General features: G+C 35.6%; 1 protein-coding gene and 1 long non-coding RNA gene across 4 annotated transcripts; both read right to left on the bottom strand.

The window, feature by feature from the left end:
- Positions 1-1,915: 1,915 nt before the first annotated feature.
- Positions 1,916-15,822, bottom strand: LOC111490368 (probable LRR receptor-like serine/threonine-protein kinase RFK1). 3 transcript variants are annotated; one of them, XM_023138958.1, is made up of 26 exons: positions 15,459-15,822; positions 15,267-15,371; positions 12,215-12,389; positions 11,503-11,574; positions 11,349-11,417; positions 11,203-11,274; positions 10,868-10,939; positions 10,686-10,757; positions 10,541-10,612; positions 10,362-10,433; positions 10,209-10,280; positions 10,031-10,102; positions 9,359-9,427; positions 9,134-9,199; positions 7,377-7,439; positions 7,251-7,298; positions 7,076-7,122; positions 5,600-5,988; positions 5,325-5,523; positions 4,957-5,112; positions 4,706-4,824; positions 4,429-4,639; positions 4,028-4,265; positions 3,770-3,920; positions 3,268-3,683; positions 1,916-2,133 (listed from the first exon to the last, which is right to left on the bottom strand). In XM_023138958.1, exons 2-25 carry the CDS (start codon positions 15,346-15,348, stop codon positions 3,300-3,302), a joined length of 3,042 nt encoding a protein of 1,013 aa, XP_022994726.1. In that variant the 5' UTR covers positions 15,349-15,371; positions 15,459-15,822; the 3' UTR covers positions 1,916-2,133; positions 3,268-3,299. The 3 variants fall into 3 exon arrangements, with proteins under 3 accessions (XP_022994726.1, XP_022994725.1, XP_022994724.1); XM_023138957.1 differs by having other exon boundaries at positions 15,267-15,376; XM_023138956.1 differs by having other exon boundaries at positions 15,267-15,383.
- Positions 15,823-19,087: 3,265 nt separating this feature from the next.
- Positions 19,088-20,288, bottom strand: LOC111490519. The gene is made up of 2 exons (XR_002719573.1): positions 19,464-20,288; positions 19,088-19,348 (listed from the first exon to the last, which is right to left on the bottom strand). It is a non-coding gene; the product is annotated as an uncharacterized LOC111490519 (long non-coding RNA).
- Positions 20,289-24,326: the final 4,038 nt, after the last annotated feature.

Raw genomic sequence — 24,326 nt, forward strand, 5'->3', positions numbered from 1 at the left:
ACAAATGGTCTAGTTCAAAATTTTCTACGAACATACTTAATCCTTTTTAAAAGAACTTGATTTTCTCGAAACTATTAAAGTTACTATAGATCCTCTGACTCCCAATCGAGTTGTCTTCCCAAGTCTCGTTGATATTGTCTACAAGTCTTTGTTGTGCCTCGAGATGATCATCTCCAGTTTCTCGATAGGTGAGGTATCTGCTTCCGAGTCATCACTTTGCTGCGTCTAGCCCGACCTCTAGGCACGTTTGGAAAGCAGAGAGTGTGACTACGTACACGTTTCCCTTTACTCCATAGAGCCTTCTCATCGGTTACAATGTTTGGTGGATCGAGAAAAAAAATTTGAAAAAATCTGTGCTTCCTTCATTGAAGTAAGTACAAACGGTTTGGTTCGACTTTTCTACTAACAGACTTAATCCTTTCAAAAAAAGAGCTTGATTTTCTCGAAACTATTAGATTCACGAGATTATATTATATTTGATCGTATTATTTTATATATTAAATAAGTTCGGGTTGAAAAATAATATTCCATAACAATAAAATAGAAAATAAAAAAGAAAGAAATTATGAAAACCACAACATTTTCATGCATGTTCTCACGTGTAAGAAACCAATAATAATAATAATAATAATAATAATAAATCTAAAAATGAGAATTAGTCAACGCTTTACTTTTTCAAAGCTACAAAATTTACAAACACCTAGTCTTCACACTGTTGACAGCTGTAAATTGTCTCACCGATTTTTAGAAAATATTTAAATATTTTTTTTTGGTTTTTTAGTATTTTAAATGATCATGCTCTTCTTATAAAAATAAATAAAAAAATTTATTAATTTTGTATTACTCGTAGTCGATGAGAATCAAATTTGTAGCTTGAACACGAATTAACAAGGACCCGAGCTTTTTTGGACCGTTCGTAAGAACAAGCTTGGACTAATTATCTCGTCAGCCAGTTATTAAGATTTGGATTAAGTATTAAGATCAAATTGAATGAAATTCTTTATAATTGGAAATAAATATTTTTGTCTCGTATCTAAATTTGGGGTTTTTATGATTGTTATGTAATCATAAAACATGTTTTAAATTTGATATAATGAAAATAATTTTGTATCAAAATTATATGTTGTGTGCTCGGGTACCTAACCATTAAGGTTGTCAAAATGGGTAATCCAGGTCACAGTACGAGGTAGCTTTAATATTAATAAAACCGAGTTTATGGAAAAGTTACACGTTGTGTATTCAGGTAACTAGGTCTGATCTAGGTCACCTTACGGGGTGAGCCTTAGTTTTAGTGAAAATGATCTTGTGAAAAAATTAAAGGTCGTATGTTTTAGTGAAAATCGATGATGTGTTTTTCTAAAATAAAGTTTGCAATATTGATTTTCTTTTAAAAATGAATGTCTTCCAATGTTCTTTTAACGGGGTATCCCGATCATGTGTTAACTGTTTTCAAATTATATAACCTTATTTTTAAGTAATGATTTCGATCCGTACGTGTGCAAAAAATTTAGTCATTACAACCATAAACAAAATACTAGCACTAATCTCCATGGAAACTCTAACACGCTATTGCCTTTACCTAAAAATTTTAAAAACCGGTGAATATTGAAAAGAATCAGTAAGGAACCTTATGTTGGTGGTAGATACACGATAGATTAAGATATCACAAATCAAGGGATCGTATTTCTTTTCAAAACAGGTCACTCGCTCGTGACTTACCTTGGATTAGGATCTTGATCTCCCCAAACATAGATCGACCCTGTACGGTGTCCTCGATTATTCCTTTTGGTAACTTTAATAGTTAATTAATTGATCGTGAAACTATCATGAGCTTTATTAGTTTGTGTTGAGCATGTTCGAACTAATTAACCTAATTAAATTGAAATTAATCAAAACGTGATAAACTTCAAGCTTAAAAAGAATAAAAGAATTTTATTAAAAAAATGTTTGACGTTACAAGAAAACTTTATCTCTGGGAAGTTATGCTCACATTAACAACGTGTACACTTTAAGTCCTTCCAGAAAAGAATCATTCAACCCCGAAGAACACACGCCCATTGCAACCCGTGCCCGCCAAAGAAGACTTCTCAACACCCCGTTCACGTCTCTGGCTCGGTCTTCACATCCAAAACCCTAGTTCGCCAAAAAAAAAAAAAAAAAAAAAAAAAAAAAAAAAAAAAAAAAAAAAAAAAAAAAAAATATCATATAAATCCATTTAAAATCAAAATGAAGCATCATAGATCCTACACTCAAGTTTGATAACAAAAGTAAAGAAAACTAAGAAAAGAAGAGAACATATGTGCATGAAATGTTAGAAGTTCAAAATTTCCAAAGAATCAGCTTCATAGATCAACAGTACAAAACGTAGGAGGAGAGATAATTAAGAATCTAGCCCTATCATGCGTCCTCACTAATACTCGTTCTCCTCTCCAAACGATATGAGATATCACAATCCACCCCTTTTGTGGCCCAGCGTCCTCACTAGTACTCGTTCTCCTCTCCAAACGATATGAGATCTCACAATCCACCCCCCTTTGTGGCCCAGCGTCCTCGTTAGTACTCGTTCTCCTCTCCAAACGATGTGAGATCTCACAATCCACCCCCCTTTGTGGCCCAGCGTCCTTGCTGGCACTCGTTCTCTTCTACAATTAATGTGAGATCTCATAATCCACCCCCTTTGGGCCCAACGTTCTCGTTGGAAGTCGTTCTCCTCTCCAATTGACGTACAATCTCACATTCCACTCCCCCTTTGGGGCAGCATCTTCACTGGCACATCTCCCGGTGTCTACCCCTCTTCAGGACTCAGTGCCCTCTTTGGCACACTGCCCAATGTCTGGCTCTGATATCATTTGTAATAGCTCAAGCCCACCGCTAGCAGATATTATCCTCTTTGGGTTTTCCCTTTCGGGCTTCCCCTCAAGGTTTTTAAAACGCGTCTGTTAGGGAGAGGTTTCCACACCCTTATAAAGAATACTTCGATCCCCTCTCCAACCGATGTGGGATCTCACATAGACCCTGCTATGAACAAAACATTCCTACACAGAAGGTTGCAAGGTCTTACAATCATGCTTGTCGAAGGCATGTTACCCATAGTTGCATGCCCGTTGCATCCCAAAACCCTCAAGTTATATTACTTTATTGTTTTCCTTTACCACTTTCATGATATATAGTTTCCTTGTACTTTCTAAGCATACGATGGGACGTTACAAACGTCCCGTAAGAACACGATTGTGACACAAGGCATAAAAAGAAAGACTATGTGCTTACCGATTGATCCGGAAAATTATGAGCAATGCCAATCAGATTAATGATGAACTTGAATCTGGTTTGATGTCATAAAACTCATTTCCAGATGTAGGGGAAAACTCAAATGTTAGCGCTGTGGAAGTTTGCGTCTGGCCTGCCTTCGGGGTTTGGCTCTGTTGCTCCTTACGCATATCTCTCATTGCCTTGAACCTCAAATCTTCATTATAAGAACTTGGTTCTAGGACCAGGTCTGGAATTTCCATTCGTCCTTTGATCATGTTCACCACTTCCGACATCGAAGGCCTTACCGATGGTGAAGCATTTGTGCAGAGAAGGGCAATTTTCACCATGTTTTTCGCTTCATACCAGTTGATTTCCGACTTCAACTTTTCATCAACTAGCTCAACGAGGTTCCCAGATTGTTGCAAGTGACAGGCCTGAGATTTATATTCACTGTAAGTAACAGCAATTTTAAGGTCAGATCAGAAAAGAAAAGAAAGGGACACGACGAGCAGCGGATTACCCAGTCAAGAAGACAAACACAAGTTTCACTTGGTACATAGTCATTGTTGCTTCTTCCACTGATAATTTCCAACGCCACGACTCCAAAACTATAAACGTCTGCTTTGTGGGTCAGATAACCCCAGAGAGCATATTCCGGAGCCATATATCCACTAAAACAGAGAGAGATTTAACATAAACGAGGTTATCATAAACAACGGTTTTATTCTGGAGCATATAATATGTCGGGGTCTCGTTAAATGATATGATTGGAACATACATGGTCCCGGCCACTCGGGTCGTGATGTGAGTCTTCTCCTCATCGTCATGCTTAGCCAAACCAAAATCAGATATCTTAGGATTCAGTTTGCCATCCAATAGCACATTAGTAGCTTTGATGTCTCTGTGAACAATTTTGAGGCTAGATTCCTCATGGAGATATGCTAAGCCTTTTGCTATACCAATACAGATTCTAAGCCTGCTTGGCCAATCTAAATTAAGACGACTGCACTCTGGACCTATAAAACAAAACAACAAAGAGAAACTAAACAAAAAAATAACGGTAGGAAAAACGAGCCAACGAGCCAGAGCTATATCATGCAAATGATCGACAGAGAAAAAGAATTATTATCTAGTAAAACGACAAACTAGACCCGAACAAGTATTTGAAGCCGAACTAACCAAATAGCGCTCGGGCAAGGCAATTGTTTTCCAAATATTCATACACCAACAACAGCTGATCCCCTTCAATACAACATCCAAAGAGCTTGACTAGATTCGGGTGTTGCAAATAAGAGATCACTCCTATCTCGTTCAGAAATTCGCGATTTCCTTGCTTTGATTTGGACGAGAGCTGCTTAATTGCTACGACGGTACCATCGGCCAACTGACCCTGCAAATCAACCTTTTATAAGCACTTCCCTTCATCAAAATTAGACGACCAGTTAAGTAATAATACCTTATAAACAGGGCCAAAACCGCCTTCTCCGATTTTATTAGAAGAATCAAAATCATTGGTGGCAGCTTTTATTTGTTTCAATGTAAAAATTCCAGTTTGTACGTCTATTCCTGCAACATCTGTTCATGGTGGTATAGATGAAATAAGGTAATAATGTTAGATGTCATCATGAGAGATGTTCCAAAATGTTACAGATAGAAACAATTGCAGATAAAAGTTCTAAATTGTGACAGCATGCAATCCGAACGCACCTGTATCGTCCTTACCCTGCTCGAATACTCGAAGGGTGCCTTTCCAATGAAGAAATCCCACTATGATGATTATAGAAAGGCATAATAATCCAACCCTTAGGAAGATAGCTACAGTTTTCATTTGACCACTTTCAAAGATTGAACAATATTTAAGATCTGCTCAAAGGATAAAAACACCATCATTCTCAAGGAAACCATTTGAGTCCAACCGAAAACTACGATATCTAGTTAAAAATGAGCTAAACTGAAGCGGGAGCAGATAAGTATAGGTTTTGAAATGAAATATTCAATTCCTAAGCACAGGTAATACACAAGACAAGGTCATAGACATAAGGCATGAAGAACAGAGAGATTTATAAATGACTAACCAGAATAAACAGAAATAGCTGATACCAGTGGACCATAAACTCCTCTATCAGGAATTCGTGTTGTTCCTTTTCCAGCCCAATAGAATCGGATCTCGAGGACATGGTTAATTACGTTAACATTATCAAACTGCAATTCTATCAGTTTTTGAGCTCCTCCTGCCCTTTCTTTAATTTCAAAATTCTCCAATACTAACCTTTCCTGTATAAAGTATACTTATGAGGCAATCTGCAAATTCCAATATTGCTTACTCCTTTTTAATTATTATGACAAATACCTGAATGTAGATATTAAATATCCGTCTTCCAAGACTCGTATATGCCTTGTCATTTGTAAATCGTAACTCCACGAAATGAATCTTCACTGTGTAGTTTCCATTTGCCAAGCATTGATGGAAATAAGTGAGCGAAATTGGACAACGACGTGCTGTTGAATACATCTGGGAAAAATTTGATGAAGGCAGCGAAAAAGAGTAACGTGTATTTTGGTAATCATTATCATCCATGAAATCTCCAGTACTACTCAATCCCCAGTAGCTATCATAATCAACATATAATTTTGCCGTCCCTCCTTCAACATCTGCATCCCCATTGTATAAAATGTTGTTGTTGTCTACCACATTAGTCAAGTCATACCCACCGCAATTGATGAACCAACATTTTGAATCTGTCATTAAGAAAAGAGAAGGTGAGAAAAACACCAAATCATCTCCAAGATTTTTATCCAAGATTTTTATGTGATAATGAGATCCTACATTGGTTGGAGAGGGGAACAAAGTACTCCTTATAAGGGAGTGGAAACCTCTCTCTAATAAACACGTTTTAAAACCGTGAGACTGATGGTGATACGTAACGGGCCAAAGAGGATAATAATTGTTAGGGGTGGGCTTGGGCTGTTACAAATAGTATTAGAGCTAGATACTAGCCAGTGAACCAGCGAGAACGCTGGGCCCCAAGGGGGGTGGACTGTGAGATCCAACATCCGTTAGAGAGGGGAACAAAGTACTCCTTATAAGTTGTGGAAACCTCTCTTTAATAGACGCATTTTAAGACCATGAAGCTGATGACGACACGTAACGGGCCAAAGCGAACAATATCTGTTAGAGGTGGACTTGGGTTGTTACAAATAATATCAGAGCCAGATACTGGCCTGTGTGCAGCGAGGAAGCTAGGCCCTCAAGGGGGGTGGATTGTGAGATCCCACATCGGTTGGAGAGGGGAACAAAGTACTCCTTATAAGGGTGTGGAAACCTCTTCCTAATAGACGCGTTTTAAAACCGTGAGGCTAACTGTGACATGTAATGGACCAAAGCGGACAATATCCGTTTTAAAACTGAGCGGTGTGCCAGCGAGGACACAGCCCCCAAGGGGAGTGGATTGTGAAATCCCACATCGGTTGGAGAGGGGAACAAAATACTCCTATAAGGGTGCGAAAACCTCCCTAATAGACGCGTTTCAAAATCGTGGGGCTAATAGTGATACGTAACGGGCCAAAACGGATAATATCTGTTAGCGGTGGGCTTGGGCTGTTACAAACACATTTATTACTACTTACTATTTACTAACTGATAACGTAACTACAGTAGAAACTATTTACTATTTATGTCATAGGATAAAAGCCACCGCTAAGGTTCACTATATTCTCTCTATAAGTATAAATATGAAGAAATTACCGGTCAGCTTCTTAATACTAAAACTAGGAAACAGCATGTATAACATTCCTTTTTCTCTATTTCAGAAGGATTATCACTTACATTTTGAACAGATGGAATCCTTCAAGCAGGGGAGACTTTCCTGCCTCCTATAACATGACCGAGTCAACAGAGAATAGACACAGGATATCAGCACAAAACATGTATATGTGGCAAGAATTCTTCTGTTACTCTGCAAGAGAACTTCATTTAAAAGGATAAAGCTAGAGCAACTTACAAGAAGTCGCCGGAGGAAGAACTTCGATACAAGTTCAGATTCATATTCCTGTCACGATATTGGGAAAAAATCAACTTTTTTCACTCGAAAATATCTCAAAGAATATTTTTCAGAAGTATATCTTACATATTCTTTCTACAAACATACTGCTCAGGACCTTGCCATGTAAAGTTATTGAATGAAAGATCTCTGCATGAGAGCAGATTGTCATACTTGTTAGAATGAGATAAGCAATGTTATCTTTTGGCTGATGTTATTTTGTAGAATATTAAAAGATATAGTTATGCTAGAATTCTCATCTCCTAGTTCATATATAATTTCACGTGATTAGTTAAACTACCAATAATAGAAGCATCCACATAGCAGAAAAGTAAAAGTGAATAAAGAATAAAAAAACATGTCAAACAAAGATTGAAAACGAAAACGAAAAAAAAGGATAATAGGCTATAGGTGGTCTTGGGTAGAACAAGATCTCAAATGATTATATTTTTACGTCAATGTAGAAAACTACCTAATTGCAAGGTAACATTCTCGTTCCGAGTTTGCATGGTAGAATTCAGGTAACGCCTAAAAAGACATCAATTAGTTTTCTCAATTTTTGCAGCCTAATGTTTATCACTAGATATAATCGCTCCAAAAAAAAAAGAAAAAAAAGAATAAAGCTTCTGCAAGGCTTTATAAGTTATCAATATGTTATAATTTACAGCTTGACCCACCTAATTTTCACCACAGTCAAAACTTGTGTTTCTTTTTGTTAGTTCATGAACCCCTATATGTCGAATGTAATAACAAATATCAATTTTTTTACCAAGTCCTCCACCATATGCAGATGGTAGTTGTCATTAACAACATTCTGAATATTCACTTTACCTTGTAGATCAGTTTGAAATTAAGAAAAATAGTAAATTTCATACTGATGTGAGATGCAAGATGAGATATTTGAAGGTTAAAATCTCATGGAAGTGCCTATTGCCTAACTAAATCCAAGTCTGAAGTGGACTGTCGCCTATCAAGAAATGCTTTTGCATTAATTCTCACTTTATTGAAAAGATAATAACAAACTATTTTAACTAAAAAATGTAATGGCCCAAGCCAACCGTTAGTAGATATTGTCCTCTTTGGGTTTTTCCTTTCAGGCTTCCCCTCAAGGTTCTTAAAACGCATATGCTAGGGAGAGGTTTCCATACCCTTATAAAGAATGTTTCGTTCTCCTCCCCAACTGATGTGGGATCTGACAATCCACCCCCCTTCAGGGCCCAGCGTACTTTCTGGCACTTATTCCTTCTCCAAGCGATGTGGGACCCCCCAATCCACCCCCCTTCGGAACGCAGCGTCCTTGCTGGCACACTGCCTCATATCCACCCCCTTTGGGGCTGAGCCTCTTCGTTGGCACATCGCCCAGTGTCTAACTCTGATACCATTTGTAACGGTCCAAACCCACCACTAGCAGATATTGTTCTTTTTGAGCTTTCTCTCTCGGGTTTCCTCTTAAGATTTTAAAACGCGTCAACTAGGAAGAGATTTCCACACCCTTATAAAGAATGCTTCGTTCTCCTCCCCAACCGATGTGGGATCTCACAAGAAACATTGAAGGTTCTGAAATAATTACTTAGGAAAAGGTATCGACTATAAAGCACAAAAATAAAAGAACCAACACCAGTCGAAACGTTCCTCCATTGGTGATTTAATAAATAAAAGAGTATCATCAACAATGCAAAGTTACTAATCAAAAGAAGGGTTTGCCAAATTGAGGGTACTCCAAATATCAAGAGACAGCACTCCACAATAATAGACAAACAAAACAAAGAGTCAAAGAAAATAATCTTGATAGATTATAAATGTGTTAGGAGAAAGGAAAAAATAAAGATAAGTAAGAAGCTTACACATTAGTTCCATCCATCATGATTGAATCTGGTACGTTGCCACTCAGCATATTGCCAGTTAAGAAGCTAATAAAGAAAATAAATATAATAAAACAATTGATCAGGAGACTGGTACGCATTAGAAGAAGCAATTATAAGCATTTCATAATTATTTGTTTTGTGACATGCTTGCCTATACTCCAACAAAACTGGAAAATTTATCAAAACAGAGAGTTGTCAACTTACAGAAATCTAATGCGCTCCAAGTCTATTTCCTCTGGAACTTCCCCAGTCAACTGATTAAAGCTGAGGTCCCTATCAGTCACGACGAAAAAACAACCAAATTAAATCTATAAGATACATAAAAACTACAGCTGAGCCCGATAGCGTGGGCAAACAAAAAAATCAGAGGGCTTGAAAGAATTTGTGAAATTGAAAAAGATACGTAAAAACTACAGAAAAAAAAAAAAAAAATCTTTCTATTAGTAGAAAATCATAAAATCAAGAAACTAAGTATAAAATATCTCATATATAGTCATCGATATCTTTATCATTTGATCCAATATACACTCCAAGAGAAGCAAAGAAAAACAATATTTCAACTATCATCGAACAAAAATAAAAGGTACATGACGCTAATTTATAAATAAGTAACTTCCAGTTAAGGGCTGAATTTTATTAAGCTGACAAAATTCCATGATCTCTTTTGCTATAATACCCCTAACGTAAGCAGACATGTATTAATAATTCTTATCTTTGATTAGAAACACAAAATCTAAAGGACTAGAAAGTAAAAGGAAAGGTTGGACGATAAGGTAACGTTCACTGAACAAACAAAAGTTTTAGCATGTCATACCACACACATTCATAGAGTATCAGTGATCATAAACATGCCAGGAGCATACACGTCTTACTTACATCATTTCCATAGTCTGTATCGTCCACAAATACGGAGGTATCCTTCCAGCAATGTTGCAATTTCTCAGAACCCTAAAAGAGATCAACGAATAAGACTGAAAAAAAGAATAACATGCTCTAATGGATTATGTAGAGATGTTGCTCAAAAGATTTCAGACAGCATAGACATTTGACTTACAATTGAACCAAGCCTGTCATGTTCACCAACTCAGGAAAATCCTGCATTGGCCCACGAATATCGCTGATCCTCCTATATTAACAAAATCCAGAAAACATCAAGTTTTATCATTGATCTGTTAGATGAAAAAGTATCAAATTGAGTACTACTTACAAATCCTCTAAGTTACTCAAAAGGGATATGTTTGCAGGAATTGGTCCCTGAAGTCCACTTCCATGTAGTACTCTTCAATAATTCAATTTTAAATGGTATTAATAATTGATAAAGTAAATTTAACACATTTTTGTTTCTCAAAAAACGAACGAAACTTGAACATTTTCTAAAACGCTTACAATCTATGGAGTAGTTTCCAATTCTGTATGAAGTCGGGTATGGTTCCCGTCAGGTTGTTATCACTAATTCGGCTGCCATGCAAAGAAGTAATTTGGACAAATGACTCAACATACTTTGAGAAAGGTGAATGTAATAAAAACTTACAAATCTGTTAGGCTTCCCAGACCAGCAAACGTAGTGGGCAATGTGCCAGTTAGTTGATTAGATGATAGCACCCTGCATATACAGTGTTAAATCAATAAACTATTAATTTTGTACCACAAAAAAAAAAAAAAAAATAAATAAATAAATAAATAGTATGTGAAAGAAAGCTGATAACATCTTACAAGGTTTCTAGGTTGCTTAACCTCCCAAGTTCTGATGGAATTGCTCCAGAAAATTGGTTTGCTTCAAGGGACCTGATTTTACCAAATATACAAATGAGATATGGGCACATAAAAGACGGGAAGGGGGGAAGAAGGATCATAACTCGATGTTCTTTGAGCTATTAAATGAGTGGAAAGAGAGTTGAACAACACACTTTCATTTTTTTAAGGTCAAAGTGACGATAACATGACAGATTATGTTTTAAAGAAAACGGCAATCTTTGTGTTATTAATAACCAATGCATCATACCCGGAAGAGAGAAAAAAGAAAATGAATAAACTGTGTCAAAACTTACAGGTGTGCTAGAGTAGTAATATTCCCCAATTCCACTGGTATTTCCCCTGAGAACCGATTTACAAGAAGAGAGCTGCAGGATATTCACTAGATAGTTTATTAGAGGAATAAATCAGTACATCAACAACAAAAAAGACAAGATCTTACATTGATGTCACCCGCAATAGCGCCCACTCCCGAGGTATATTACCATGAAGGTAATTGTAAGAAAAATCACTACACCAAGTCAACAAGTGGCTTAGAGTTTTTCCTAAAGAAAGAATCTCCACATACAACTTTAAGATAGACAAACTGCATTTACATTTCTTTCAGGTAACGAAGCTTGACGATTTCAGGTGGAAGAACACCGGGCAGATTGTGTCTTTTGAATTCTCTGATATGAAAAGCAAGCAAAAGAAATTACAATTTAAAAATCAAGACAAGACAAGTGTTGGTAGGAAAAGAATTCGAAAGACGACAGAATGCTATCAGCACTAATGATTTACTCCGCGCTTCATGAGCAAGACACTATTTATTTCAAAGATAATCTTAATAATGTTTAGGGCGTTTCATTCACAAAATGTGCAAAAGAAGTCAACAGAAGTTCAAATGCAATTGGCGTCCCCTTACATGGTGAATTTCATCCTTCCAACATTTATTCATTCACCTAAGCCCTTGTTTTTATGATGAAAATCTTGAAAAGAATCAGATAATGTAATGATTAACAGCAATCATAGTCTTCAATAGAATCGTGGCACCTACCTTTGATCGAACTCCTTAATTCTGAAAAGCTTTTACATTCAAATAGAAAAGTTCTAACGTATCAACAAAGTGGAGATTCTTGGCGTCGAACTAAACTTCAATTATGTTGCAATTTATTTCAATGAGACATGCATAAATAAAAGAAACTTGACGTTGGAAAAGAGAGTTATCATATAGCCATTGATCCTAGAAGTTTAAGTGGGACAGAAAATTGCACCAAATAGCATATCAAGCTTGGAATCAATGTTAAGAAATAAGATAGAGGATTATACATCTTTATGACATGACAAAGTGTGTTGTCCTCGAGGAAGCAATCACAAACAATTTTACTCGAAGATCCCCTCTGGGGGTTTTCTGTTAACCCAAACATTTCAACGGCACAGGAGTCACTATTGAATTTCCAATAAACTGCACCTAATGTTCTCGTAATTTTCTGTAGAGCATCGACTATACAAAATCAAAAGCCAGAAGGTTAGAAAATAGTTATTTATGATATGACTGTGATAAACAATCATAAATGAAAACATATCAGCCAACATTCAAAACATATAACGGTTTCGTCATATTTCATCTAAATAAGGAAAAAAAAATTATAAATAAATTGTGGTTCCTTTGATGTTAGTGTAAATAACCTTGGACATCTCATCTAGAGTATTCAACAACCATATTTGAATCTGTTGAGTTATGAGTTTTTCCTTTTTAATTACATTCAGTTTTTTAATTTAATGTTGTAAGTTTCTTCTTTAAAAGTTAGATCTAACATTTCAACTTATATTTAGGTCGTGTTATAAACGCCCTGGCTAAACCTATTGATCCTATATTTGCTAGGATTATTGATTGTAAAATGGCAAAAGACACTTGGGATAAATTGCAAGAGGAATTTGAAAGAAGTGCGAGGGTGAAAGGTGTAAAATTATGGACTCTCAAGAGAGGGTTTGAGTTACCAAAAATGAAGGATTCAGATTATATGAGGGAATACATGACAGAAGTGATGAACGATAAGACTAGTTGGTGAAATATTTTCAGATAAAAGAGTTGGGAAAAAGTAATGGTTAGTGTTCCTAGCAAATTTGAGTCAAAGATCTCAGCCATAGAAGTGTCTTTTGACTTGACTACCGTCTCTAACGCAGAGTTAAATGAGCAAATTACAAGCCCAAAAACGAAGGGATGCTGCATGAGTACTCTCTGTAAAAAGTTACTAAAGAAAGTTCTGGCAGAAGCTGGTGTACGACTATTTACTTGCTCAATAGACTACCTACAAGAGCATTTAAGGGCAAGACTCCTTGTGAACTTGAAGAACTTGAAGATTTTTGGATCTATATGTTACTCTTTTGTTCCTTCTATTAAGAGCTCCAAACTTGATGAGAAGACAATTAAGGAAGTATTTATTGGCTATTTTGTTGATTCAAAAGGGTATAGAATTTTTTATTTGAACACTCAAAAAGTTATCTCGAGTCGTGATGTCATCCACCATTATTGACCACTTGAAAAGTTTCTTCTTGAGATTTTGAAGGGTAAATTGTGAAGAGACTCATCCACCAGTTTTGAAATCTTAGAACAAAAGGAATCTTCTTTTGATTCAATTGATTCTAATGATCAAGGTTAGCCTCCTCTTTCAAATGATGATGACCTTGTTGATGCAACTTGTGATAATTCAAATTACAAGGTGAGATCACTTGCTTATGCATGTGAAGGTCGTAATCATGTTATTGTTGGACAGATAGCTATTATGAAGCTTGGCAGTCTTCTGAATGGATTCCTGCTATTAAAGAAGAATTGCTGATGATCAATAAAAATAATACATGGGACCTTCTAGAGAAACCACGAGGAAAGATGTCTTGGGTCTGAAATGAGCATTCAGAGTGAAGTATAATTCTGATTGTTCAATCAACAAATATTGTGAGATCCCACATCGGTTGGGAAGGAGTGCAAAATATTCTTTACAAGGGTGTAGAAACTTCTCCTTAGCAGACGCGTTTTAAAAACCTTGAGGGGAAGCCCAAAAGGAAAAGCACAAAGAAGACAATATCTGCTAGTGGTGGGCTTAGGCAGTTACAAATACAAAATAAGGTTAGTGGCAAAGGTAATGAACAACAACTTGGGGCTGATTATGGAGACATATGCTCCAATTGCATGACACGACACAATACAATTGATTATTGCTTTAGCTGCACACTTTGGGGTGGAAAATATTTCATCTAGATGTCAAATAAGCTTTTTGGAATTGTGTTCTTGAAGAAGACGTGGATAGAGAAAACAAATAATACAGTCTGAAGAAAGCTCTCTATGGGTTAAGCAGGCACGTCGGTTGGAGAGAAACTACTATCTATGCTAAGGTTGGTGATAACTTTAATTAGTTCATTCTTTTTGTGAGATCCCACATCGGTTGGAGAGAGGAATGAAACTCTTCGAAATGATTATCACATGTTACCGTGATCGCATCCCTCATGGTTTTTTTTTCATGGGAAGAAAGGAGCAATTTGCAGACCCTGATGTGAATGGATCTTGTTGCACGTGAAGAAGTAGGAAGACCTTAAGCCAAAACCCTAACTTTTCCCTAAACTTTGCTTTTCGGCAGAGAGAAGTTGAGGACAAGAAATCGGCATCAACAACTTTGGACAATGCCACTTCACTCAATGTTGGAGTGAGCTTTAATCATTCCAGCACTGAAGGATAAAAAGGTCCCCTAAAGCATTTACTTGAACCTTTTCTATTCTACCAGCACTCACTCCGAAATGGCACCACTGCTAAGCAAGTGCTTGTCGTTCACTTATTAAGAAACGAGCTAAGCTTGTCGTTAAATTCCAACAATTTGGAATTCGCAGCAATGGCTAATACTTCCAACTAAACAATTCTTAGCAGCTGATATCAATGCAAAATCATGGTGACATAAAACCTTATGGGAATCTTTTTGTTTTTCTATTTCGAAAGAAAACTTAGGGGAGTCTAATTCTTTAGAGGTGGCTTCTTACAAGAACGACAAATCGAATTACCTAAAAATTCCATTAAAACAGTTTTCTGTAATCTGAAACGTTCAAACAACAAATGACCGATTGAACCAAAGGATTGAAAGAATCCTGTGTAGAATTGCTATCAGCAATCTTCAAACAATCCTTGGATTAAACATAACATAATAACAACTCCAATTTCATATCACAGCAGAATCTAAAAACTCCATTAAACGAATACCATTGATGCTTAAACCATAGAATTTCATGGGATAACTAATTTGCATTAGGCAACAAAGAAAAACCAGCAAGAACATTATTCAATTCAAGCTCACAACCTTCATTTCCATGAAGGAAAAGGGAAAAAAAAACTTACCCTCTTCTTTGGGAAGCCTGGAATCTGCAAATCTCAAGAGATTAAGAACAATGAAAACGAAGAAGCTCTTGGCCACCATCATCACCGAACTAGTTCTTCAACAATCTGAACTGAAAACTCAAAACACAAAGAACACTATGAGTAACAATCAATACCGCTACAGGCATTGATTGTTCAATCAGTGTACGTTACCGCTTCAAATTCGCCTAGGTCTGGAATGGATTGCCTGTTCGCTGCAGCAAACTCGTTTTCTCCTCCTCCGTGATAATGAGATTGAACCAAATTCACCAAGAAATGCAGCAAAATTTTAAAAGATATCGGTTTCTAGGCTTGTTCATTCTAGATTGTTACCCGCATTCGACAGCTGAAATGGGGTACAATCAAAAACAACCAAACCCAGAAACCCAAATTTAAAAGATTTTGACTGGAGCTGACAACAAATTTCAGGGTTCAGGGGAGATTCCAAGCGGTTGGTTTGCTGGCATTTTCGAAATCAAAAGCATGTAGAAATTTCGGAATTAGAAACCAGCGCGGCGTCTGTGTGTAATTTTTTTAGTAACACTCATAAAATTAGAATATTTAGCTTTTTTTTTTTTTTTTTTTTTTTTTTTTTTTTTTTTTTTTTTTAAGAAAAATCTTTTNGTCGAGGTGGGATTTTCATCCAACACCTCTCCTCGAACAAAGTACGTCTCCCCTTAATTGAGGCTCGACTCTTTTTTCTTTTGGAGTCTTATTCATTTTTTACTATGCCTTCAAGGAGGCTTGACTCTTTTTGGAGTCTTATTCTATTGACATGACTAAGTTTAGGGCATGACTCTGATGCCAGGTTAAATGAACACGAATCTCCACAATAATATGATATTGTCAGCTTTGAGTATAAGTTTACATGACTTTTCTTTGGGCTTCATCTTCTTCTCTTTCCTCTGAGTTCATCGTGGCGAATGTGGAGGGAAGTTCCCATATAATTTTTCTTATTTTTTGATATATTTTTTAAAAATTTTAATGGATAATTTTTTTTCTTTTCACAATATAATTTCTATTAAAAAACTTAAAATGTCCTAATAAATCTAATAATATTTCATCAAAAAAAAAAAAAAAAAATACAATTCTACACACTTATTTATTGACTAAATAAGTAAAGAAACAAAAAAAAGATTATATATATATATAAAACAGTTGTGTGTCTTAGTTTTACATATACCGATATATTTATATATTTATATATATATAAAGTGAGGCGAGGTGGGGAGACGGGAAATATAATCTTGATCTCTAGTCTAGTTCAGCTAATAAAAAAAAATCTTTTATCAATGTTCCATTTAATTAGGGATTCTCTGCTCTGTGTGGAGTTCCCCAGAGTTAAATAGATATCTTTAATATTATTGCATTATACATTTTTTATTTGATTGATTTAATAATTTAGTTTAAAAAATATGTATACCGAACATTTCAACTATCAAAATTCGACAAATCGACATTTATGAAGAACCATATTTTGTAATATATAAATAAAAATCGAATCTTTTTACGTTGCATTAGGTCTAATACGTGAAAGAGGATTTTAAAAGGTTGATTATTTAGGTAAAATCTATTAGATGAATAAAGTCCCACGACTAATTTAGGAAATGATCATAGATTTATGATCAAAGAATACTCTCTTCATTGGTGTGAGACCTTTCAGGAAGGCCAAAGCAAAACCGTGAGAGCTAAGCTCAAAGTGGACAATATCATACATTGTGAAGAGTCGTGTTCGTCTAACATGATATTAGAGTCATGCCCTAAACTTAGTCGTGCCAATATATTGGAGTTGAGTATCGATTAAGGGGAGGTTAAAATAATTGTACAAAATAATAATAAGACTAAATTCATAAAATGGTTAATATTTTGTTTAAAAAATACAACTGAACTTTCAAAAGTGTCAAAAATATCATTTTTGATAGTGACACGTTTTAAAAATACTCATGAACCTTCACAAGTAACAAGTATCGATAAACGGCTTATATTTATATATTGACGGTAAGAACTTTTATCTGTTAATACCACACAAATCCTTGGTGTTTAAACGTCTAATATCAATTTCTTCTATGCAATTGATAGCTACAAGACCTCTCATCTCCAGCAGGCTGCATCAGACAAGTAGAAATGTACAACTACAAAACACCAGCTAGACATTGGAATAACCGTGGCTTAAAGGACAAATCGTCATCCTATGTAAGAAAATTATGAACAAACAAGCAGCGGTTGTCTTAAATGATGCAACCAGAGAGATTTGTTCATGCAGAGCACGATGAAGCAGATTATCTCGTTAGCCTGGCACGAGTTAGCTTCAACGTCTCTTCAACATCGACTGTTGATTATGATTCAATTCGTTCTCCATACTACAAGTCCATCGATTTCAAGATCGTTATATCAAATAGAACACGATTCAAATGGTGTTCTTACATTTCAGCTTTTATACTACTTGTAATCATAGCACTTGCACTTCTCCTCAACTTTTTACCTCACAAACATGACAGCCATGAAGCCTCAAACAATCACAAAGTTGCAGTTCATCAAGCTCTAGAGTTTTTCGATGCTCAAAAATGTAAGATCCCCCTTAACTCGAAGCATTCATATAATCTTTCCATGCTCCTAACTGATAAAATCTTTTTCTCAGCTGGTAGGTATCCCGAAAATAGTCCAGTAGACTTTCGAGGAGATTCGGGCTTGGAAGATGGAGTTTCAAGCAATAAACCAGATGGCCTAGTCGGCGGTTTCTATGATTCTGGAAACAATATCAAGTTCACTTTCCCTACAGCTTATACCATTACTCTTTTAAGCTGGAGTGTGATTGAGTATCATCCTAAGTATGCAGACATGAACGAGCTTGATCATGTAAAGGATATCATCAAATGGGGAACTGATTATTTGCTCAAAGTTTTTGTAGCCCCAAATTCAACTTCTGATCAAACCATAATATATTCTCAGGTAAGCCATATGAGCTCTCAATAAGAACAAATAAGATATTCACAGTGCAGTTATTCCACAATATTGAATCTTCCAATGGCAAGTTTATTACTCAACATTATCTCTAATGCATGGTTGCTAGGTTGGATTTGTCGGTAATTGTAAGATCCCACGTTGATTGGAGAGGGAAATGAAGCATCCCTTATAAAGGTGTAGAAACCTTTCCCTAGCAGATGTGTTTTAAAATTGTGAGGCTAATAAATATATGTAATGGGCTAAAATGGACAATATTTGCTAACGATAGACTTGGATTGTTACAAATGGTATTAGAGCCAGACATTGAACGGTGTGCCAGCGAGGACACTGGCCCCCAAGGGGGGTGGATTGTAAGATCCCACATCAATTGGAAAGGGGAACGAAACATCCCTTATAAGGGTGTGGAACCCTCTCCCTAGCAGACGCATTTTAAAATTGTGAGGTTGACAACGATACGTAACGGGCTAATGCGAACAATATATGCTAACAGTGGACTTGAGCTGTTACAAATGATATCGGAGTCAGACACCAAACAGTGTGCCAGCGAGAACGCTGGCCCCCAAGGGGGGTGGATTGTGAGACCCCACATCAATTGAAGAGGGGAACGAAACATCCCTTATAAGGGTGTGGAAACCTCTCCCTAGTAGACATGTTTTAAAATTGGGAGGCTAACGACGTTACGTAAAAGGCTAAAACGGACAATATCTGCTAATGGTGGACTTGAGCTGTTATAATAACGACAGTAAGGCTCAAAATAATATAATAAAATTTATGCTCAAAATAATATAATAAAATAATAAATGGTCTTTGCTCGAAATTTTTGTAGCCCCAAATGCAACTTTTGATCAAACCATAATATATTCTCAGGTAAGTCATATGACCTCTCAATAAGAACAATTAAGATATTCACAGTGCAGTTTATTACTCAACATTATCTCTAATGCATGGTTGCTAGGTAGGATCTGTCACTAACGATAGTAAGGCTTAAAATAATGACAACTGTTGGCAAAGACCAGAAGATATGAGATATACGAGACCTGTTTCAGAGTGTGATGCCCGGGCTTCAGATCTCGCTGGAGTGGTTGTCGCAGCGTTATTGGCTGCATCGTTAGTATTCAAAGAAGATAACAACTATTCAGGAGAATTAGCAAAAGCTGCAGAGAAATTGTTTGAGCAAGTGACTAAATTAGACCCAAGTGAGCAAGGAACTTATACCTTAGTTGATTCATGAGGAGGAGAAGCAAGAAACTTCTACAACTCATCAGGTTTCATGGATGAATTGATATGGGCAGGAACTTGGTTGTTCTTTGCAACCGGAAACGCTTCATATCTTGCATATTCTACTGATGCTGTCCGGTTTCAGTTAGCATGGACCGAGGTAGCAAGTATTGACCAAGGGATTTTCGATTGGAACAATAAGTTCAGTGCAACAGCGGTAACTTGAATTGAAGTCTTATTTGAATTTCTAATAAAAGATGGAAGGTTTACACTGCTACTCTTTCAATAGGTACTATTGACACGCCTTCTCTATTTTCATGACATTGGCTACCCATACGAATATGCCCTACGAGCATCGTCAAACATGACAGAGATCCTCATGTGTTCTTATCTCATTCAGCAACACTTAGGACACCTGGTAAAACATCTGTTCAGATCTCATAGATCGTATAAACTTACCATCCACAGAAATAATATGTGTAGGTTTGTTTCCAGTAATAAGCTATTCTTTCAATCATGAATATAGGTGGACTGATCCTCCTAAGGCCTGCTGATGGAGCACCACTACAGTTTGCTGCAACAGCATCATTCCTCAGTAAATTGTACAGTGATTACCTTGATCTCTTGGGAGTATCTTATATGAGTTGCATTTTTGCCAACCCTGGCTTTTCTCTGGAAAAGTTGAAGGCCTTCTCCAGGTCTCAGGCAAGTGCAGAACTATTTTCTTCGTATTTTATATCCAAAAAATGTAGATTGTATTAACATTCCCCGGAATCATCTGTAACAGCCCAAGCCCACCGCTAACAAATATTGTCCTCTTTGGGCTTTACCTTCTAGGCTTCCCCTTAAGGTTTTAAAATGTGTCCATTAGGGAGAGGTTTCCACACCCTTATAAGGAATGTTTCGTTCCCCTCTCCAACCGACGTGGGATCTCACAATCCATCCCCCCTTGGAGTCCCAGTGTCCTCGCTGGCACACCGCTTGATGTTTGGATCTGATACAATTTGTAACAACTCAAGCTCACCACTAGCAAATTTTGTCCTCTTTGGGTTTTCCCTTTCGGGGTTCCCCTCAAGGTATTAAAACACATCTACTAGGGAGAGGCTTCCACAACTTTATAAGAAATGCTTCGTTCCTTTCTCCAACCGATATGGGGTCTCACAATCCACATCCCCCTTGGGGGCCAACGTGCTCGCTGGCACACCCCGCCCAATGTCTAGATCTGATACCATTTGTAACAGCCCAAACTCACCACTAGCAATATTGTCCTCTTTGGGTTTACCTTCCGGACTTCTCCTCAAGATTTTAAAACATGTCCACAAGGAAGAGGTTTCCATACCATTATAAGAAATGCTTCGTTCCCCTCTCCAACTGATGGTGGATCTCGCCATCTCTAGTTAAGTTGATTTTAGAAACAAAAGGTTCTACATTATGAGAAGGGAGGAAAGTAAAACTAGTTTTATAATACTATATTTTGAGAACCATTATTTTCCGGTTTCCAAAGAAGTTTTCACACTTGTCTAATTGGAAACTAGACCTAACATATTTTAGAAACATTGACATAAAAATCCTTCAGTTTAGATATAAGAATTTAATAGTGTTCAACACTTTTAGCTCAACTACATACTTGGAGACAATCCAATGAAAATGAGCTACGTAGTTGGCTACGGAAACAACTACCCCACCCATGTCCACCACAGGGGTGCCTCAATTCCTTGGGATGGTCAATTCTATTCATGTGCTGAAGGAGATAAATGGCTGTTATCTAAGGCTTCAAACCCAAATCTTCTTATCGGAGCCATGGTGGCAGGACCAGACAAGTTCGACCACTTCTCAGATGATAGGGGAAAACCTTGGTTTACTGAACCAACAATAGCAAGCAATGCAGGTTTAGTTGCAGCGCTTATTGCTCTACATGACTATCCAGGTGATGTTTCAGTTTATAATGGTAAAAATATAGGAATAGATCAGATGTCTATCTTTGATAGAATCCCTACGGCTTCTCTAGCTCCTTGAAAGTCCTAAGATATATGTTTAACTTCTCACAATAACAGAAATTTGACTTCAGAAATCTTCACTCTGTAATATCCCACACTCTTTCTTACATGCAAGAGTCTGAAAATTTTGTTTCTTCCCAATTCCACTACTTTCTTGAGTAAATACCTAGGCAATCTCACAACTTTTTATGACCGCTTACTTTATTTCCATACAAGCTAATATTGTCCACTTTGGCCAGTTAAGTATCGCCGTCAGCCTCACAATTTTAAAACACATCTGTTAGGGAGAAGTTTCCACACCCTTATAAGGAATACTTCATTCCTTTCTCCAACCAATGTGGGATCTCACAATCCACCTCCCCTTAGGGGCCCAGCGTCCTCGCTGGCACACCCGTCAGTCTCACGGTTTTAAAACACATCTATTAGAGAGAGGTTATACACCCTTATAAGGAATGTTTTGTTCCCCTTTCCAACCGATGTGGGATCTCACAACCCACCACCTTGGGGGCCCAGCATCCTTGTTGGCACACCGCCCGGTGTCTAGCTCTGATACTATTTGTAATAGCTCAAACCCACCACTAGCAGATATTGTCCACCTTGGCTTGTTACGTGTCGTCGTCAGCCTCACAGTTTTAAAACGCGTCTATTAGGAAGAGGTTTCCACACCCTTATAAGAAATGCTATGTTCCTCTCTCCAACCGACATGGGATCTCACATAGTATTTTCAATTTTTGACTCCTCTACTGACTAATATATCAGTAGAAAACAAAATTTCATCCCAAAGAAGCATCCATAGCAAATATCTACCTCTTCAAACAGGAAACTGATTTCACATGTGAAAGTTAAAGACTTAAGACTTGAGAAGATTTGTTTTACTTCTACAACTCAGTAGTACATGCAACAAAAGAACAGAAAAAACTCAGTTGATAAAGAAAATTCGTCTGAATGCTAAGATGGAACCACCATGAACAGAGATTTATAGCCTTATAATTCAAATTTTTCAATACAGTCTGTAATACATATTACAAATCCAGCCAATCCGCAACTTAACTTAGATTAAAATAAACTCAAATAAACTTAACGACAATCGGCATTGTATTGATCTTTCTTAGAAATCCAACGCAACCATGAACATAGAGATCAAGAAATCCAATGACCGACAGCCGGAAAGCAACAGATCTCGAGAAAAATTAGAGAGACAGGGAAGAATTTCAATCACATGAAAAGACCTGTTGGGGCAATCTCAACGCCTCAGCTCTGGAGAAGCAGGTATCATCGATGGCATCACTCCGGCACCACCGGCAATTGGGGGTCTCCGAGCACTGTAGAGCCGAAAACTTTTCGCCGCAATTAGGAATCCGTCGATCTCTCCTTCTCTGTAAGCTCAGTAAACCCCGATCGGAGCTGGGTAAGTTGAATTTGCGAGTCTCGGATAAGGCATTACTTGAGACGCAGATGAATGAAAAGAAGAGGAAGGAGACGAGGAAAATGGAGAGTGGCGTGTGAAGATGGAAGCTCCTTCCCATGGAAATGGTGGAAATGCTGTGGGAATCCAGATCCCACAGCTACAACAATTACAGAGTGTCCTTCAGCATGTTCTAGAGCAAGTTTAAGAATTAGTGCAGTATAAAAATTAAAAAAAAAAAAAAAAAAAAAAAAAAAAAAAAAAGAATAAATTTCCTTTTANAAATATTTCAAAAATATCTTTAATATCATTAATACTTTATTTTAAATATTTTGAATGGTTTTAAATTTTTTTTAAAAGTTTTTAAAGTTTAAAAAATTTCGTTAACATTCTTTAATTTTTTTAAGGAAATTTAAAAAATACTATGTTTGTAATATATTTAAAATAATATTCATGAAATTTAAAAAATACTATTTACATTATTATTTTTAATTCTGTTAATGTGCAAATCATAAATATATTTTTTATTTTTTTTAAATCATAAGTTTAATAATTTTTTAAAAGTTTATTATTGAAAATTTAAGAAATATTTTACAATAATAATAAAATAAAAAAAAACTAAATTAATAAAAATAAGAATAAATTTCCTTTTAAAAATATTTTTTATACCATTTATACTTTATTTTAAAAATATTCTCCTACTTTTATATAGCAATTTTAAAAATACTTTTAAAGTTTAAAAAGTTTCTTAATATTTTTTAAATTTTTAAAAATTTAAAGATACTTGATAGAAAATATTCATAAAATTTTAAAAATACTATTAACATCATTTTTTTTATTCTTTTAAAAATGAGTACAAATTATAAATATATATATATATATATATATATATATATATATATATATATATTTTTTTTTTTTTTTTTTTTTTAAGTTGATAAGTTTAATCATTTTTTTTAAAAGTTTATTAGTGAAAATTTAAGAATATTTTTTAGTTTTAATTAAAAATAATAAAAAAAAGTAAATTAATAAAAATAAAAATAAATTTCTTTTAAAAATATTATTAATACTTTATTTTAAAAATACTCTCGAATTTTTATGGTAATTTTAAGAATATTTTTAAAACGTTTATGATAGTTTAAGAATATTTTTAAAATTTTTAAAGTTTAAAAGATTTTATTAATATTCTTTAATTTTTTTTATAAAAAATTTAAAAATATTTTTACGATGACTAATATATTTAGAAAATACTCAAAATTTTAAGAGTATTGTTAAATATATTTTTTTTTTTTTACTTTTTTTATAAAAGTTAATTCAAATTATAAATAAATAAATAAATAAATAAATAAATATATATATATATATATATATTAAAGTTGATAAGTTTAATTAGTTTTTTTTAAGTTTATTATTGAAAATTTAAGAATATTTTTTTAGTTTTAATTCTAAACTAAAAAA

This window comes from Cucurbita maxima, unplaced genomic scaffold (assembly GCF_002738345.1).
Source record: "Cucurbita maxima cultivar Rimu unplaced genomic scaffold, Cmax_1.0 Cma_Scf00015, whole genome shotgun sequence".
Lineage (NCBI taxonomy): Eukaryota > Viridiplantae > Streptophyta > Magnoliopsida > Cucurbitales > Cucurbitaceae > Cucurbita > Cucurbita maxima.

Coding starts and splice junctions, on each gene's coding strand:
- LOC111490368 (XM_023138958.1), bottom strand. CDS start 15,348: ATGATGGTGGCCAAGAGCTTCTTCGTTTTCATTGTTCTTAATCTCTTG. Junction 11,418..11,502: donor CTTCGTTACCTGAAAGAAAT/GTAAATGCAGTT, acceptor GACTTGGTGTAG/TGATTTTTCTTACAATTACC. Junction 10,281..10,361: donor TTGAGTAACTTAGAGGATTT/GTAAGTAGTACT, acceptor TTGTTAATATAG/GAGGATCAGCGATATTCGTG.